We start from the raw sequence: 16,443 nt of genomic DNA, 5'->3' as shown, positions 1-16,443 counted from the left end.
AGCAGTCAGTACTGCTCTGTGTAGTACCAATTCTTGTTATTCGTCGCCACTCTGCTTGGAGTGGGTAAAGTGCCCCCCCGGACAGACCCCTATGATAGGCCTGGCAGCCGAAGTATCACTCTGAATTAGACTGGGAGGAACAGGTCTCTCTCACAGACCTGGCTCTAGGGCCTCTGCCACAGGCCAATTTCAATAAAGGACTTAGGTGAATAAGAAGAGAGAATCCTCCCAGTAGACTTTCCTATATAGGGCCCCCGGATGACAGTAAGCATACCTGTCAGTGGTCCGGACACCCGATCCCAGACTGGGATTCTCTCAACAGGTCCTGGAACCCAGCGAAGCACTGGGGTCTCTTTTTTCCTCAGGGCGAATTTCGCTGCAGAGTTCAGCTTTGGCCAGGTGGGCCACGCCAGCGGGGTCCAGGGATGCGCACACCCCAATGGTGGGTACCGCACCTGGAACGGGAACGCGAAGATTGCTTAACACATGACCCCTGTCACCGATATACTCTCCCCCAGCATGCCCCGCAAGGGAAAACTCCTCTTATTGGCTGCTGGGGAAAACTTGCTCTGCCAGTACCCCGCTGGCGCCAACTGCCGGCCAGGGGTGACATTGCACCCCCTGGCCACAGACTGACCCAGTGGACATTTCTGGAACGACAGAAATCCCAAATTTAGACAAACACCGAATGGGAGTAAAGAAACTCTCCCATTCCCCACTAACTTTAGCGTAGTGCCCATGCTGAAAGCAAGGGGGCGGTACATATATATATATATATATATATAGTACATTATATACTGTATATACAGTGAGGGAAAAAGTATTTGATCCCCTTCTGATTTTGTACGTTTGCCCACTGACAAAGAAATGATCAGTCTATAATTGTAATAATACTGTAGGTTTATTTTAACAGCGAGAGACAGAATAACAACAAAAATTTCCAGAAAAACGTATTACAAAAAGTTATAAATTGATTTGCATTTTAATGAGTAAAATAAGTATTTGATCCCCTATCAATCAGCAAGATTTCTGGCTCCCAGGTGTCTTCTATACAGGTAACGAGCTGAGATTAGTAGCACTCTCTTTAAACCCAGGTTCACACTGGGCTGCGGGAGTGAAGCTGTGCGGGTTCAGCAGAACTCGCACGATTTCACTCCCGCTGGCAGTCCCGATTTCGGGCGCGATTACAGAGACAGGTTTCTGCACAGATGTCAATGTAAATCGTGCCGAAATCGCAAAAAGTAGTACAGAGACTACAAGACACACTTGACACCATCTGAACCAAATAAGTTTATCTTGGTCTCATCAGACCACAGGACATGGTTCCAGTAATCCAGTAAGTCTGCTTGTCTTCAGCAAACTGTTTGCAGGCTTTCTTGTGCATCCACTTTAGAAGAGGCTTCCTTCTGGGATGACAGCTATGCAGACTAAATTGATGCAGTGTGCGGCGTATGGTCTGAACACTGACAGGCTGATCCCCCACCCCTTCAACCTTTGCAACAATGCTGGCAGCACTCATACATCTATTTCCCAAAGACAACCTCTGCATATGACACTGAGCACGTGCACCCAACTTCTTTGGTCGACCATGGCGAGGCCTGTTCTGAGTGGAACCTGTCCTGTTACACCGCTGTATGGTCTTGGCCACCGTGCTGCAGCTCAGTTTCAGGGTCTTGGCAATCTTCTTATAGCCTAGGCCATCTTTATGTAGAGCAACACTTTTTTTTTTTTTAAGATCCTCAGAGAGTTCTTTGCTATGAGGTGCCATTTTGAACTTCCAGTGGCCAGTATGAGAGAGTGAGAGCGATAACACCAAATTTAACACACCTGCTCTCCATTCCCCCCCCGAGACCTTGTAACACTAATGAGTCACATCACACTGGGGAGGGAAAATGGCTAATTGGGCCCAATTTGGAGGTTTTCACTTAGGGGTGTATTCACTTTTGTTGCCAGTGGTTTAGACATTAATGGCTGTGTGTGGAGTTATTTTAAGGGGACAGCAAATTTACACTGTTATCCAAGCTGTACACTTACTACTTTACATTGTAGCAAAGTGTCATTTCTTCAGTGTTGTCATATGAAAAGATAGAATAAAATATTTACAAAAATGTAAGGGGTGTACTCACTTTTGTGAGATACTGTGTGCGTGTGTGTTTATATATATATATATATATATATATATATATATATATATATAAACACACACTGTAAATAAAATATTCACCACCCTCCTTTAAGCTGCTTATCCTTGCACTCTGAAAAGTCAGTAAATCTTCATAGACTTTCGACTACTTCCATTAAAAGACAAGTATACAAACATGCCACGCTACAACTTTAAATACACTGTATAATGTATATAGTGGCATGCCAAACTCGCATAAATATTTCACGAAATAATGCACACAATCATAAAGATTAGAAAATGCAAAAGGCCAATAAAAAGCGACCCAAACAAAATGAACTGTTTAACCAGAAAAAAAAATACTGCACCAACTTCGAAAACAAAATCTCTTTTGTGATATCAGCTCTCTCATCGTATTCAAAGTAAGTTCTTACCAGAAAAAGGTAGACCTCAAAGCAAAAGAGGTCAATCAGTGTTTTATTAGATGAACAATGATATGAGCCGTTGAGGACATCTGCTGGCCAGTTCTCAACTGCACCATGACCCAAAATGTATTTTGCCACATAGCATGTAAAATAAAGGCACCCCACTAGCCGCTTTTTATTAAAAACAAGAATAAAACGTATAAAACACATAATGACGGCATGCTATGCTCCACCCTACACACTACATCATAAATGGCGTCATCAAAGACATACAATTGACGTCCAAAGCTGGATTTGCTCTCCCTGCCGCCCAAGGCCAGGTTCCGCAATGTACCCCCTCCCCGTCAACCAAAACAACCCCCACCCCCAATCAACGGAATATGGCAACAGGATGGCAGGGGGGGGGCACAGTTCAAATATTTTCTGTTTCTTTTTTTTTTTTACCTTTTTATTACTTTTATTTTTGTATAATTTATTTTTTATTTTTAATATTATTTTTCTTATTCCCTACTTTTTAATTACTTTTCTATTTTAATAATTTAATTATTATTTATTTTTCTTTTCTTTTTTTATACTCTTTTTTCACTTAACTTTATTGCTATCACACAGGAGAAAACAATTCCCTGTGTGATAGCAATTGGAGGTGACAGGTTCTCTTTATTGACCCTGTCACCTCCAAAACAGGAGTCCTAGCACTGTGCTGCTGAGATGGGAAGAGCACAGCTCACCCCTCTCACTGTGTACATCCGCTGCAGGGACAGTCACAGGAGACAGACTCAGCAGCCTGGGGGAGGACGGAGTCCCGAAGACAGAGCCAGTAGAGATAGAGGGGGGGGTGGCAGCACACATTTTACAAGTGATTTTGGCGACATCGCCATAATCACTTGTTAACGAGCGAGCAGATTCCAGAAAGCAACTTTCCACCCTTAACTGGCCGTCGGGGGACTCCATGCCGATGCCGCCCCTCAGGGCCCTACCACCCCGAGGCCTGGCATCTGTGGCCTTGTGGGAAATCCGGGCCTGTTGACGTCAAATTTATATGCTCAGTCAGATAGGAGGCACGTTGAATTACTCTTCCTTAAAGATTTATGCCTCCCATATTTATTAGCCATATAACAGATACAAACTCTGAACCACAAGGGACTCCATCCAATACCCATAAACTTATACATTAAGGTGACGTTTAATCACAATTGGCTTTTGGTTGACTTTGATTTGCTTTCAATCGATTTCTACTACAATTTTTGCTCTAAAATACAATTGCATAAAATGGGATGGTCTACAGAAAATTGCCACCAATGTTTCAAAACATTTTCTGGCCAAATTAAGGTGAAGTATAATCACAAATGACTTTTAGTTGACTTTGGTATACTTTCAGTTGATTTCCACTACAATTTTGTTCAGCAGATTGCTCTGAAACATTAAATATATGAAACAACAGATGAGAAATTGCTGTGGACCGTTGTGTTCCATGCATTTAAACCCAGCATTGGCAGACTCAGTGGAAAATGCTAGACCTGACCATTACGGTTGTGCAGATGCAGACACGTATTCTTTTATCTTGCAGAACGTTGCCTTGAAGATCACGAGTCAGTGGTGGAGGTTCAGGCTATGTGGCCCGCAGAAGGAGACAGCAAGTTCATTTTCCGAAAGAATTTCACCAAGTATGAATTATTCCGAGGATCTCCAGTGAGTACAAAGAGCCTACACAGAGACAGATAGATGGTTGGGACCAGTTATTTTTAGATAATTATATGTTACTCCTTGTCTTTTGTGATTCAGGTATGCTCTGGTCATACTTCTCTGCATTACTAAACTCAGTACAAATATTTGAGCTGTTGTGTTTTTACAACATTTGATCACTGTTGATCCAGACAGGTCATATCTCCATAAAGTACAGATTTAAGCCATATATTATATGATATAAGCCATATAAGCCTAGCACTCCCTTTGTATCTACCGTAATCTCAGTGACAGCTGTTAATCTTTCTTGTCCTGGTGTCACAGGAACGGGAAGTGAAGGAAAATTTCCCCAATAGGGTTATAGACAGAAATAAACCTAGCAGAGATTTTAAAATGAATCCAATCTTGGAAGATAACTTCCTTTGGAGGGACCTTCGCAAACTGACACCACACACCTCAACAATGGTAGATGTTCCTATTCCCCTCAACATCTTGGAACACATGATCCTGAATTTCACAATCACTGAGTGGCTTAACAAAGGCATAAAGTGGTTGGCAGATCTATACCAGGGTGACTCCCTCAAACCATTCCCAATACTCCAAAAACAATTCTACTTACCATCCATTGACCTATACAAATGCAACCAAGTTTACCATCTCCTGAGATCCATCAAAGTACACCGTATATTTCTCGCAGACGCCAAATATGGCGTTTTTACACCACCTCCCCTATGCCTCCTAAAGGTATATCCTTACTCTACAACTTTTTCCAGCAGAAACTCACTTTCATCAAATCACGCCCCTATCAGAAATGGGAATCCGACCTAGGCATGACCATCACAGACTTATGCCTCGTACGCACAACCAGTTTTCCTGTCAGGAAAACTGCCATGATAGCTTTTGGCTGGGAAAACTGTCCGTGTGGACCGGAAAACCGCCGGAAATCCTTGGCGGGTAAAATGAGAACATGTTCTCTTTTTTCCTGCCGTGATTCCCGGTGGTCTTTTCCCCAGCAGTTTTCCTATGGGAAACACTGCGGTGGAGCATACACACGGCCGGGTTTCCCGGCCAATGCTCTCATGGCAGTTTTCCTGCCAGGAAAAACCGGCCATGTATAGGGGGAAAAAGCTACCGAGCAGGTTCTCGGTTTTCCCGGTTGGCTTTTTACCGCTGGGAAAACCAGATCGTGATTACAAGGCATTACAGTGGAAACACGCACTTAAAGCAAGCTACAAAGCCTCAAAATGTGTTGCCCCCTAGGAATTGGCAAAAAAATTGCCCTTAGGTGGTATCTTACGCCCTATAGACTCCAAGTTTGGCCAAAATAACTCTCCACTATGTTGGAGAAAATGTGGCACAGTTTGTAACCTTCTCCACATGTTCTGGTCCTGTAAGCATTTGTCCAGTTTTTGGAATAGCATTTTCCGATCAATCTCAAACATTACAGGTGTCCTCACACGCCCCAACCCTGGCCTGTCAGTATTTAACTTTGGTATTGAAAATTTCCCCACTGAATAACACTCATACGTCCATCCTCAGACTCAGGTCAGACCATATGTTTATATGTTCATCCCCCCCCCTTACCCCTGTTTTAATGCTACCCAAAGTTGATTATAAGAAAAGTTTATTTTCCCCATGCATCTCAGTCTCAAATATACTCAGCTACTGTCACTGTATAGCCATATGAGTTGGTTGCTATTATAATTTTCATTAGGTTGGTAACCCCCCAATGGTTGTTTGAGTTATCGTATGCAACTAGTAGGTTTATCATAAGAAATGCATTGGTTGTTAAATGTCTAGCTGTTCGTGTCTCAGAGGATACCACCACTTTCACAGTTGGCTGAATATATATATTTTTCTCTACACTGTATAATTTGTACTTAACTGTCTTTTATGTTGTATTCTCATTTTTTTTAATAAAAACATTTGAAAAGAAATGTATTTTCCCCCCCTAAACAAATAGGGGTAGATCCTCAAAGAAATTACGCCGGCGTATCTGTTGATACGACGCGCAAAATTTGAAATGACGCGGCGTATCTTTGTTTTGGTATCCACCAAACAAGATACGACGGCATCTGTGTTAGATCCGACAGGCGTACGCCTTAGTACGCCGTCGGATCTAAGATGCAATTTTCCGGCGACCGCTGGGTGGCGTTCATGTTGTAATCCGCGTTGAGTATGCAAATTAGCTTTTTCCGACGATCCACGAACATACAAGCGGCCGTCACATTCTTTTACGTCGCTTCCGTTCGGCTTTTTGCGGCGTATAGTTAAAGCTGCTATCTGGTGGCGTACTCAATGTTAAGTATGGCCGTCGTTCCCGCGTATAATTTTGAAAATTTTACGTCGTTTGCTTAAGTCGTCCATGAATGGGGCTGGACGCCATTTACGTTCACGACGAAAACAATGACGTCCTTGCGATGTCATTTGGAGCAATGCACCCTGGGAGATTTGACGGACGGGGCATGCGCAGTTCGTTCGGCTGGGACGCGCTTCATTTAAATGAAACACGCCCCCTACTCGCCGCATTTGAATTCCGCGCCCTTACGCAGCGAGAAATACACTACGCCGCCGTAACTTACAGCGCGAATTCTTTCAGGATTCAAACATTTGCAAAGTAAGTTACAGCGGCGTAGCGTATCTCACATGCGCTGCGCCCATGTAAATGTATGAGGGTCTGCCCCATATACATTAATAGTATATTGGAATTGTGAAGGAGAGGAAAAAAGGGATATATTGCGGTGCGATGGAAATTGCGGTAATGATGAGAAAGAAATTGTCTTATATTATAAAAATTACAAAATGATTTTATTGAATACAAAAATAGAACATTTAAAATCTATGGTCCAATCGATATCATGAATATTAGTGGTCGTCAGATAACAAAAAAGCAGTTTAGACCTAACAGAAATCAAACATTCCCGACATGTTTCGCGAATTTCGCTTCTTCAGGGGAAAGTGATATCCATTTTGATAATTGCAACTAAGTGAGAAAAAACATTCAATTAGCCTTATAGAGTCACATGAGGAAACTACACGGGTACAACATAATAAACAAAATGTATGAACACAGTATACAGATGAAGAAGAGCTCTAGTGCTCAAAATTAGTACATGCTTACCCACAGATACCCGCTGGACCAGGCTTTCAACAAATCTCAGAGGCATGGGTCCAAAATGTGAAGTCACTCTCAGATGGAAGAACAAAAAGTGTTCCGAGACGGATCACAAAAGGACGCTAGATTGGGACAATATGCGATAGGTGGATCAGAAGAAATATATTGGTATATCTACATATATATATATATACACGTATATGGTGTGTAGTGAAACCTACTATATAGGGTCTGAATGTAGACTATTGCATAGAAGTAATAGTAATGGTAAAAATAATAAAAATGGTCATATATATGGATATACTTACAAAGGTGAATAAGGATTGTATAGAAGTAGAGAGGAGACGCAAAAACGGCGTCTATCACCTGCTGGCTCCTTAGAGGGAGGGGGAGGGGAAAGAGGCTTGCATGCTAAATGGCAGAAGATTTTTTGGGGAGAAAAAAACTATTTTAAATAACTGCCGCTTTCCTCCATAAGAGGCAGAGAAATACAGTGACAGATTGAGTTGGGTAGGTGAAAAATGAATAGAAACAGCCTGGGGGCTTTATATCTATAAATACGTATTATATGCACTCAAGATTGGGAGATAGATATATAAATGGACATATTAGTTACAGCAAAGGGGACTAGATGTAGGTTAAATCTCCCAGAAAATAGGAATTACATAGACGCAAACATCTCTTAATTACAATGCACTACATACAGTATGTTAAAACTTTATAGTAGATTTAAGTGGAACCCATACTAAAAGAGTTTGCAGCTAACAGAACTGTAGAAAAAAGAAAAAAAAATCATGAAAGAGTTGAAAAGTTAAAGTTTGTAAAGAAGATATCCTTAAAGCGGAGGTTCACCCATAGCCAACACCTTTTCCCCTTAGCTTCATGCTCGTTTTGTCTAGGGGAATCGGCAATTTGTTTTAAAATATGATCCGTACTTACCCGTTTTCGAGATGCATCTTCTCCGCCGCTTCCGGGTATGTGCTGCGGGACTGGGCGTTCCTTCTTGATTGACAGTCTTCCGAGAGGCTTCCGACGGTCGCATCCATCGCGTCACGATTTTCCGAAAGAAGCCGAACGTTGGTGCGCAGGCGCAGTATAGAGCCGTACCGACGTTCGGCTTCTTTCGGCTACGAGTGGCGCGATGGATGCGACCGTCGGAAGCCTCTCGGAAGACTGTCAATCAAGAAGGAACGCCCGCTCCCGAAGACCCATACCCGGAAGCGACGGAGACGATGCATCTCGAAAACGGGTAAGTACGGATCATATTTTAAAACAAATTGCCGATTCCCCTAGACAAAACGAGCATGAAGCTAGGGGGGAAATAGAAAAAAAAAAAGAATTGGGTGAACTCCCGCTTTAATAGTTAAAATATACCTATTAAGGCTAGTGGCAGGTATATTTTACCTATTAAGGCTATCTTCATGGCAAGTCTTTTTCGGTTGGCGTGAAACAGGAGAAGTTCTGTTTTTGATCCATTGAGTTTAAGGTAACTCTCCATCATCCAATTCTCTATCAAGGCATTTCTCTAGTCTGAGATAATGATCCTTTTTGTTGCTGATACGGAAATAAAGTTGGATGTCATCCGTGTAGGAATGGTAGAGTAAATTCTGGTTACTGATGATTTCGAGAAGGGGGTGGAGATAAATATTCAATAGTACAGGCGACAAAGGTGACCCTTGAGGGACTCCGCATGACACCGTGCGTTTTTCAGAAGTGAAAGGACCTAGTTTCACTATGAGTGATCGGTTTTCCAAAAAGGAGGAGAACCAGGGAAGACCTGAGTCTGACACTCTAGCTACTTCAGCTAGGCGGGTCAGCAGCAATTTGTGGTCTACTGTATCACAAGCTGCGCTTAAGTCCAGCAGTACCAGAAGACAAGATTCTCCTTCATCTGCAGCTTCGAGAGCGTCATCCCATATTTTAAGAAGTGCTGTTTCCGTTCCATGACCTGGATGGGACCCGATTGAAGTGGATCCAGTAGTTTGTGGGTATCTAAATGGTGTTGTAGCTGTTGCACTGCTGCTTTCTCCATTATCTTGGAGAAGATGTTTAGACCTGTTATGGGTCGCCGATGGTTTGGGTCTTTGGGGTCGAGCCCTGTTTTTTTTTAAGATGGGTTTAATTATGCCTTGTTTCAGGGAGGTCGGCACCATGCCTTCCTTAAAAGATTGGTTTATGAGGTGCGTGATAGCCGGTGCCAAAATATCGGCACATTCTTTCAACCGTTTAGTGGGAATGATATCATTAGGTGATGTACTGTCTCGCAGGGCACCAATGATAATTTTGGTGGTGTCGATGGCGATTGATTTAAGTGTGAATTTTGTCGATTGTGGCATATTTGTTTTAATATTGCCTTTTTGGTTTAAAGGGGGGTGGGTAGAAGTTCTCTTTTGCTGAATAATTTCACGGATATTTTCAATTTTGTTAATGAAATAATCCGATAATTTGTTGCAAAAATTTTGTGATTCAAAATCCGGAGCCTCTAGGCAGGCTGGATTCATGGTCTGAGCAACTAAATTGAAGAGTTTGCGGGGACAGTTGTGGGCTTTGGCGAGGATATTAGAAAAATTATATTTTTTTGCTTTAAAGATTTCTTTGTGATATTTCTTGGTGATTAAAGCGGAGTTCCACCCAAAAGTGGAACTTCCGCTTAATCCACTCCTCGCCCCCTTACATGCCACATTTGGGGGGGGGGAGTGGGGGCTTCAGGAGGAGTGGGACTTCCTGTCCCACTTCCTCCTTCCGCCGAGGGGCTGCAAAGGCGAATAGTCTAATCGCCTTTTGTCAGCCCCTCCTGTAGGCGATCACCTGGGACACGTGACAGGTCCCAGGCGATCGCCTGTCCAATCAGATGGCGCAGCGCCGCTCGCGCATGCGCAGTGAGTGCCTGGCCGTGAAGCCGAAAGCTGTCACGGCTGGGTGCCCACAGTTAGGATGGAGACGCCGGCGGAGAGGGGGGGAGAGGAGCGGCGCGGCGCTGGACGGCAGAGCAGGTAAGTGTATGTTTATTAAAAGCCAGCAGCTACACTTTTTGTAGCTGCTGACTTTTAATAAACATAAAAATTGATTGGAACACCCCTTTAATTTGTAGATTGTGTGGTTTCCCTCTGTAGAATTTCTTCTCCAGGCTGCTTCCGCTCTTCTGCATTCTTGTTTCAGCACCGTAAGATCGTCGTTGAACCAACCGGAGTTGTTTTTCCGGATGAGCGTTTTGCGTTTCGGAGCTACTATGTCTGCTGTCTATAGTAGAGCTTTGTTGATGGAGTGAAGTGTTTCCGTTGCTGTTTGACATTGTTCTATTGTTTTTATTTTGTTTAATAATGTGGTTTCCAAGAGTTCCAAATGGAGCTTCTTCTGAAAAAAATTCCTTCCTGATCCCTCTAGGGCGATCGGGTAAACCCTGGATCAACTCACTATGGCGGTTGGGGGCTGGGTCCTTACCTGTTGTGGTCAATGGTTGGGGACCTGCTTGTCCCACGTTGTGCAGCCGACAGTCCTCTGGTGACGGCACCGACGGTCAGGGGTGTTGGGATATGGAGGGCGGAAGAAAGAGTGAATGAGGGGGGTAAAAACTCTGATGTGATCCGCTTGACTGTGGCTCGAGGATGGGTGGGGGGTACAGGGTGGGCACTGTTACCTTTTGTGGTGTTAGTTCTGGTGGTAAGGGGGGGGGCGGATGAGGAACAAGGTGATTCCTGTTCCTTGGGTGTACCAAGATGGCCGCCGGACGGAGCTAGGCCCGAGCCGTGGACTTTCCTGGCAGGGAGAGGATGTCACTTTCACGGGAGGCTCTAGCGAACGGTAAGGGGGATCAACAGGGGTTCCTAGGGCAGGGGCAATCTGGAAAAACGGGCCTCGATGTGACTGGGGACAGTAGGTGGATGGACGGCGTGCCGCTAGGCCGCAGCCGCAGACTTTCCCAATGCGGCTGCCGCGGCCTGCGGACCAATGTGGGAAGCGGGCACTCACCTTACTGTGTGCTCCTGTCAATCGGGCTAGATGCTGACTGGCGGAGACCTATGGGAGGCCGAAAGGAGAGCACGTGGTGGGGGGGTGGAAAGATTGGAGGCCGCAGCCCCGGTCTTTCCTACTGGCCTGGCTGATGGTCAGGACACCTAGGGGGCTGTGGCTGTGGTCGGCTGCTGCTGCTGTTTTTTTTGTTTTTTTTTTAGGGAGGGGAGGGCTGGGGGGAAAAGGACCATAGGCAATAGAATCCGAGGGATGTTTGTGGATCTGGAATACCAGAATCCTGAGCACAGGGTTCTGGCTGAAAGCTGGGAGCCTACCTGCCTGCCTGCCTGGAGCTATGAGCTGCACGTCCTACTCCTAGGATGTGCGCCGATCCGAGCTCCTGTTGCTATCCTTCCTCTGGCAGCAGGTGCAACCACCTCACTGCAAGCACTAGGATTTTCTGGGAGTGACTTCACATTTTGGACCCATGCCTCTGAGATTTGTCGAAAGCCTGGTCCAGCGGGTATCTGTGGGTAAGCATGTACTAACTGTGTGGCATTTTGAGAACTAGAGCCCTTCTTCATCTGTATACTGTGTTCATACATTTTGTTTATTATGTTGTACCCGTGTAGTTTCCTCATGTGACTCTATATGGCTAATTGAATATTTTTTCTCACTTAGTTGCAATTATCAATATGAAGAAGCGAAATTCACGAAACATGTCGGGAATGTTTGATTTCTGTTCTGTCTAAACTGATATTTTGTTATCTGTTAACCACTAATATTCATGATATCGATTGGACCATAGATTTTAAATGTTCTATTTTTGTATTCAATAAAATTATTTTGTAATTTTTATAATATAAGACGATTTCTTTCTCATCATTATCGCAATTTCCATCGCACCGCAATATATCCCTTTTTTCCTCTCCTTCACAATTTCAATTTTTTGGTCTGGGATTAGGTGCCTATATAAATGAGTGTTTCTATGATTGTTTGTACTATTATAAAACAAATAGATTAATAGTATATATTTTTTTCTCCCAGTATGCATTATTCCCAGAGGACATGATCGCAGGAAACCTAGAAGCTCACAAAGGACTCTCTCACTCAGAGCTCATACAGGTGCGTAAAAGATGAGGCAAAAGATCTTGGCCTCCAGTGTTGGGAAAAGTTCCTAGGCAGAGGATTTGAACTCTGCGGTTCTTGCTGACAGTGTCTGGGACATTCTGTACACTGACTGTACAGGTCAGAGAAGGGTGAAACTAACCACTAGGTTAGGTTTATATTACATAGACTGGACATCTGAAACAAGTCTGGGCTGCGTCTATGTAAATCCAAGATTGCTTAATAATGTGTATCAAGGGTGAAATCTGATCATTATCTTTCTTTGCAGAATTTCCTCAACTCGGGCAGTTGGCCGGAGATCCAAGGTTACTTACATATGAAGGAAAGCGGGCGCAAAGTCTGGAAACGATTCTTCTTTTTCCTGCGCCGGTCAGGGCTTTATTACTCCACCAAGGGGACCTCAAAGGTATGTACATTGTGCAAGAGGCGTACATAAAAGCCTACAAGAATGATTTATTTTTGTGTGGGACTGTGTGCTCTTGGTTCCAAGAGACCTAATGCCCATATGGTTAAAGCACAACTTCACCCTAAAGGGGATGTTCCTCTTTATGCCATCCTCCCACCCTTTTTCTTTAGGAACTTTTTTTGGAAAGGGGGGGTGGGTACCTGTCAAAACCAGGTACCCACTCCCACTTCCGGTCGGATCACCTAGGTGATTCCATCGAAAGTCCCCCCCCTCCCCCCCCCCCCCACACACACACACGCACTCCTTGCCCACAACCTCCTGGTACACTTTATAGATCCCAAAAGCTTGTAGGACTATTCACAAAGTGCAGTGGGAAGCCAGTGTTAATTTCATAGACGAAAACATAATTTTCATCAGCGGCATATTTTCAGTGACAAGCGAAATGAAAATGACCCCACATGTTTGGCAGTTGAAGAAAACTATGATGAACAAAAATGTGAGGGAGGGATGTTTACCCACATGAACTTCCGGTTTCCTTGGAGCTCCATCTGTAGAGCCGTAAGTGCTTCCCCTCCCAGCAAGCCAGGAAGCGACCATAGCGTGCTTAGAGGTGTAGGTGCTTAGCACTGTGCAGCATTACAGGCCTCTTCGGGCCACTGTCTAAAGCGCTGTGAATTATCGGCCTCCCGAGAGTCCTGACTCACGCTGTCTAGAGCACTGTGCATTACAAGCCTCCTCAGACCGCTCAGAGCACTGTGTATCATTAAAGGCTTCCACAGACTGTCCAGAGCACTGTGCATTATAAGCCTCCTCAGATCGCCCAAAGCACTGTGCAGCATTACAGGTCTCCTCAGATGGCCATCTAGAGCAAAGTGCATTACAGGCCTCCCGAGACCCGACCGTCCAGAGGACCAGAGCACTATGAAGCCTTACAGGACTCCTTAGACCGCCCAGAGTAAGGCGACCAGATTTTCAAAATGAAATCCGGGGATATATATATATTTTTTTAATAGTAATGGCAACAATCAGCGACTCTCTGCCCGTCGCCCCCCCCCCCCGCCTCACAGCCTCTCAAGTCTTACTCTTCGGGCCCCGGCTACTACTGGATGGGGAGCGGAGGAAGATCACTCCGTCAGGGAAGGCAAGGAGATAGGCAGGTGGCTGGCCAGGATTTGAGCCAAGGCAGAAGAACATGCGAGCGGAGCTGAATGGGCATGCGCCCGAAACTGAAGAAATATCCCCTCCGCTCCGATCAGCACATGATCATCAGAAAGGGGCACATATAATGAAAAAAATACAACCCTCCCAAGCTAGTAGGCACAGCGGAGCGGGGGTGTTTAATTAAAAAAAAATTAAATTGCCCCTGCCCCCTATTAAATCAAATCTGGGGACAAAACCAGGGACAGACTTGGTCCGTGTACAGTGTCCTCAATCAGGGGACTGTCCCCTGAAACTGGGGATGTCTGGTCACCCTAGCCCAGAGGACTGTGCATTACAGGCCTCCTCAGACCGCCCACAGCAATGTGCAGCATTACAGGCCTCATCAGGCCACCGTCCAGAGCACTGTGCATTACAGGCCTCCTCAGACCACCATCCAGAGCACTGTGCATTACAGACTCCCTCAGACCACCGTCCAGAGCACTGTGCATTACAGGCCTCCTCAGACCACTGTCCAGAGCAGTGTGCATTACAGGCCTCTTCAGACCACCATCCAGAGCACTGTACATTACAAACTCCCTCAGACCACCATCCAGAGCACTGTACATTACAAACTCCCTCAGACCACCATCCAGAGCACTGTACATTACAAACTCCCTCAGACCACCGTCCAGAGCACTGTACATTACAGACTCCCTCAGACCACCGTCCAGAGCCTGGTGCATTACAGGCCTCCTCAGACCACCGTCCAGAGCAATGACTGTGCAGCATTACAGGCCTCCTCAGACCATCCAGAGCTCAAACCTTAATACCATAAATAATAACATAATAGATTTTTTTTTTACTCCATGACTATATAATGAGTTTGGAAATTCTAGAGAAATTATTAAATAATGCATTACAATTTAACTAAACATTAGATTTTAGTTGACTAAAATGTACTGCAGATTTTAGTCAACTAAATATGACTATAGCTAAAACAATTGCAGAGGACTAAAATGCAACTTATATGGCATATTAGTCAAAATACAATGATGTAAATCACAGGTGTCAAACACAAGGCCCGCAGCCGAATCCGGCCTTCCGGGCCATTTCATGTGGCCCTCGCACCTCCAGCCCTCCTCTGGTCCTCCTCCAGACCCTTACTGCTTTTAAGCAGGGGGGTGCACTGTGATGTAAGGGAGAGTGGGGGACTTAACTTCTGATTGTGGGTGGCTCTTGACTAATCTAATGTAAGGGGAGGGGGAGAGCTGGACATCTAGTCCTACAGATACAACTGCCCCTTTTTAGGGCAATCAGAATGCTGATGCGGCCCACGATGAAACTGAGTTTGACATCCCTGTTCTAAATCGAGACTAAATCGAAATGTTATACCAAAATGAACACTGGTCACCGCCAGCTGGTTATTTGTGAGGTTTCATATCCTTTTAAGAGGATTAGGGAGTTTTCTGGCACACTGCTCTTCATGGTGAATTATTTACAACAGTTAAATGTCCACATTACTGTGTCAGAGGTGATGGCTGTAATGTCAGATGGCAGTGATAAGGCCGTATTTGCCCTTCCTCTTTCCTGAACCTGGAGGCATTGTGATATTCTTGGATAGTATAATCTACTACAAAAAACACAAACAAGTATACAGCATTTATTGCACGTAGAATCATTGTCATAGAATCGAACATCGTCATACAGGGGATCCAGACTCCATATACATGTCATGTAATGAATTTCCTGTAAAGTCCATACCACCCGAAGGTATTGGGTGGCTGATGCCGTCAATAGCATTGATCCCTTTGGAAAATATTAATTATGTAATTATTATTTATATTATAATTAGATATTAAAACCAAAAAGTGCTGCAAATAGTTTATTTTTATTTTATTTAACATCTTAAAACACAAATGTGAATTGTGCAGGAAATATTACTAGAGATTGGCATTTCTAGGGTAAAGTGCTATAACTACAAATCAATAAAAATCCATTGGTTTGAATCCCAACCACGACACCCCCTGCAGAGTTTTTATCAGGAACTTGCCGAAAATGTGATCAGTGAGTGCGATATCGCGTGTGATTACACCGCACTACAGATAGTATGGCTGAAATCGCATCGCATTCGCACTAAACTCGCACAGGACTCTTTTTTGTGTCCGCACCAGATTCGGATCGCATGGTGTTCATGCTAGTGCAAGGATTTTGGACACCCTAGGCGAAACCTCATTTTGCCACCCCCCCCTTGGCTCCACCCCATTTGCCCTGCCTATGTATTCCCAAACTTTTTAATGAAGGGCTTATCAAATAAAGCCTCACCAGAGCCCATTAAATGCAGCCTCACTAGCGCCCATCAATGCAGTCTGAACCAGCGCCTATCAATGCAGTCTCATCAGCGCCCATCAATGCAGCCCACCAGTACCCATCATTGCAGTCTCACCAGCGCCCATCAATGCAGCCCACCAGTACC

The 16,443-nt window shown here is 44.5% G+C and overlaps 1 protein-coding gene across 6 annotated transcripts in view; it reads left to right on the top strand.

Moving 5' to 3' along the window:
* GRB7 (growth factor receptor bound protein 7) overlaps positions 1-16,443 on the top strand; it is a 252,688-nt gene that overhangs the window by 179,487 nt on the left and 56,758 nt on the right. For all 6 annotated transcript variants that reach the window (XM_040330150.1, XM_040330145.1, XM_040330146.1 and 3 more), the window contains 3 exons: positions 4,115-4,236; positions 12,344-12,421; positions 12,693-12,830. In XM_040330150.1, coding sequence (XP_040186084.1) covers positions 4,115-4,236; positions 12,344-12,421; positions 12,693-12,830 — 338 coding nt within the window. The remainder of the gene's footprint in view (positions 1-4,114; positions 4,237-12,343; positions 12,422-12,692; positions 12,831-16,443) is intronic.

The sequence above is a fragment of the Rana temporaria genome, chromosome 12 (genome assembly GCF_905171775.1).
Source record: "Rana temporaria chromosome 12, aRanTem1.1, whole genome shotgun sequence".
Classification (NCBI taxonomy): domain Eukaryota; kingdom Metazoa; phylum Chordata; class Amphibia; order Anura; family Ranidae; genus Rana; species Rana temporaria.
The sequence above is the reverse complement of the archived record's forward strand: the minus strand, read 5'-3'. Positions and strand labels throughout refer to the sequence as shown.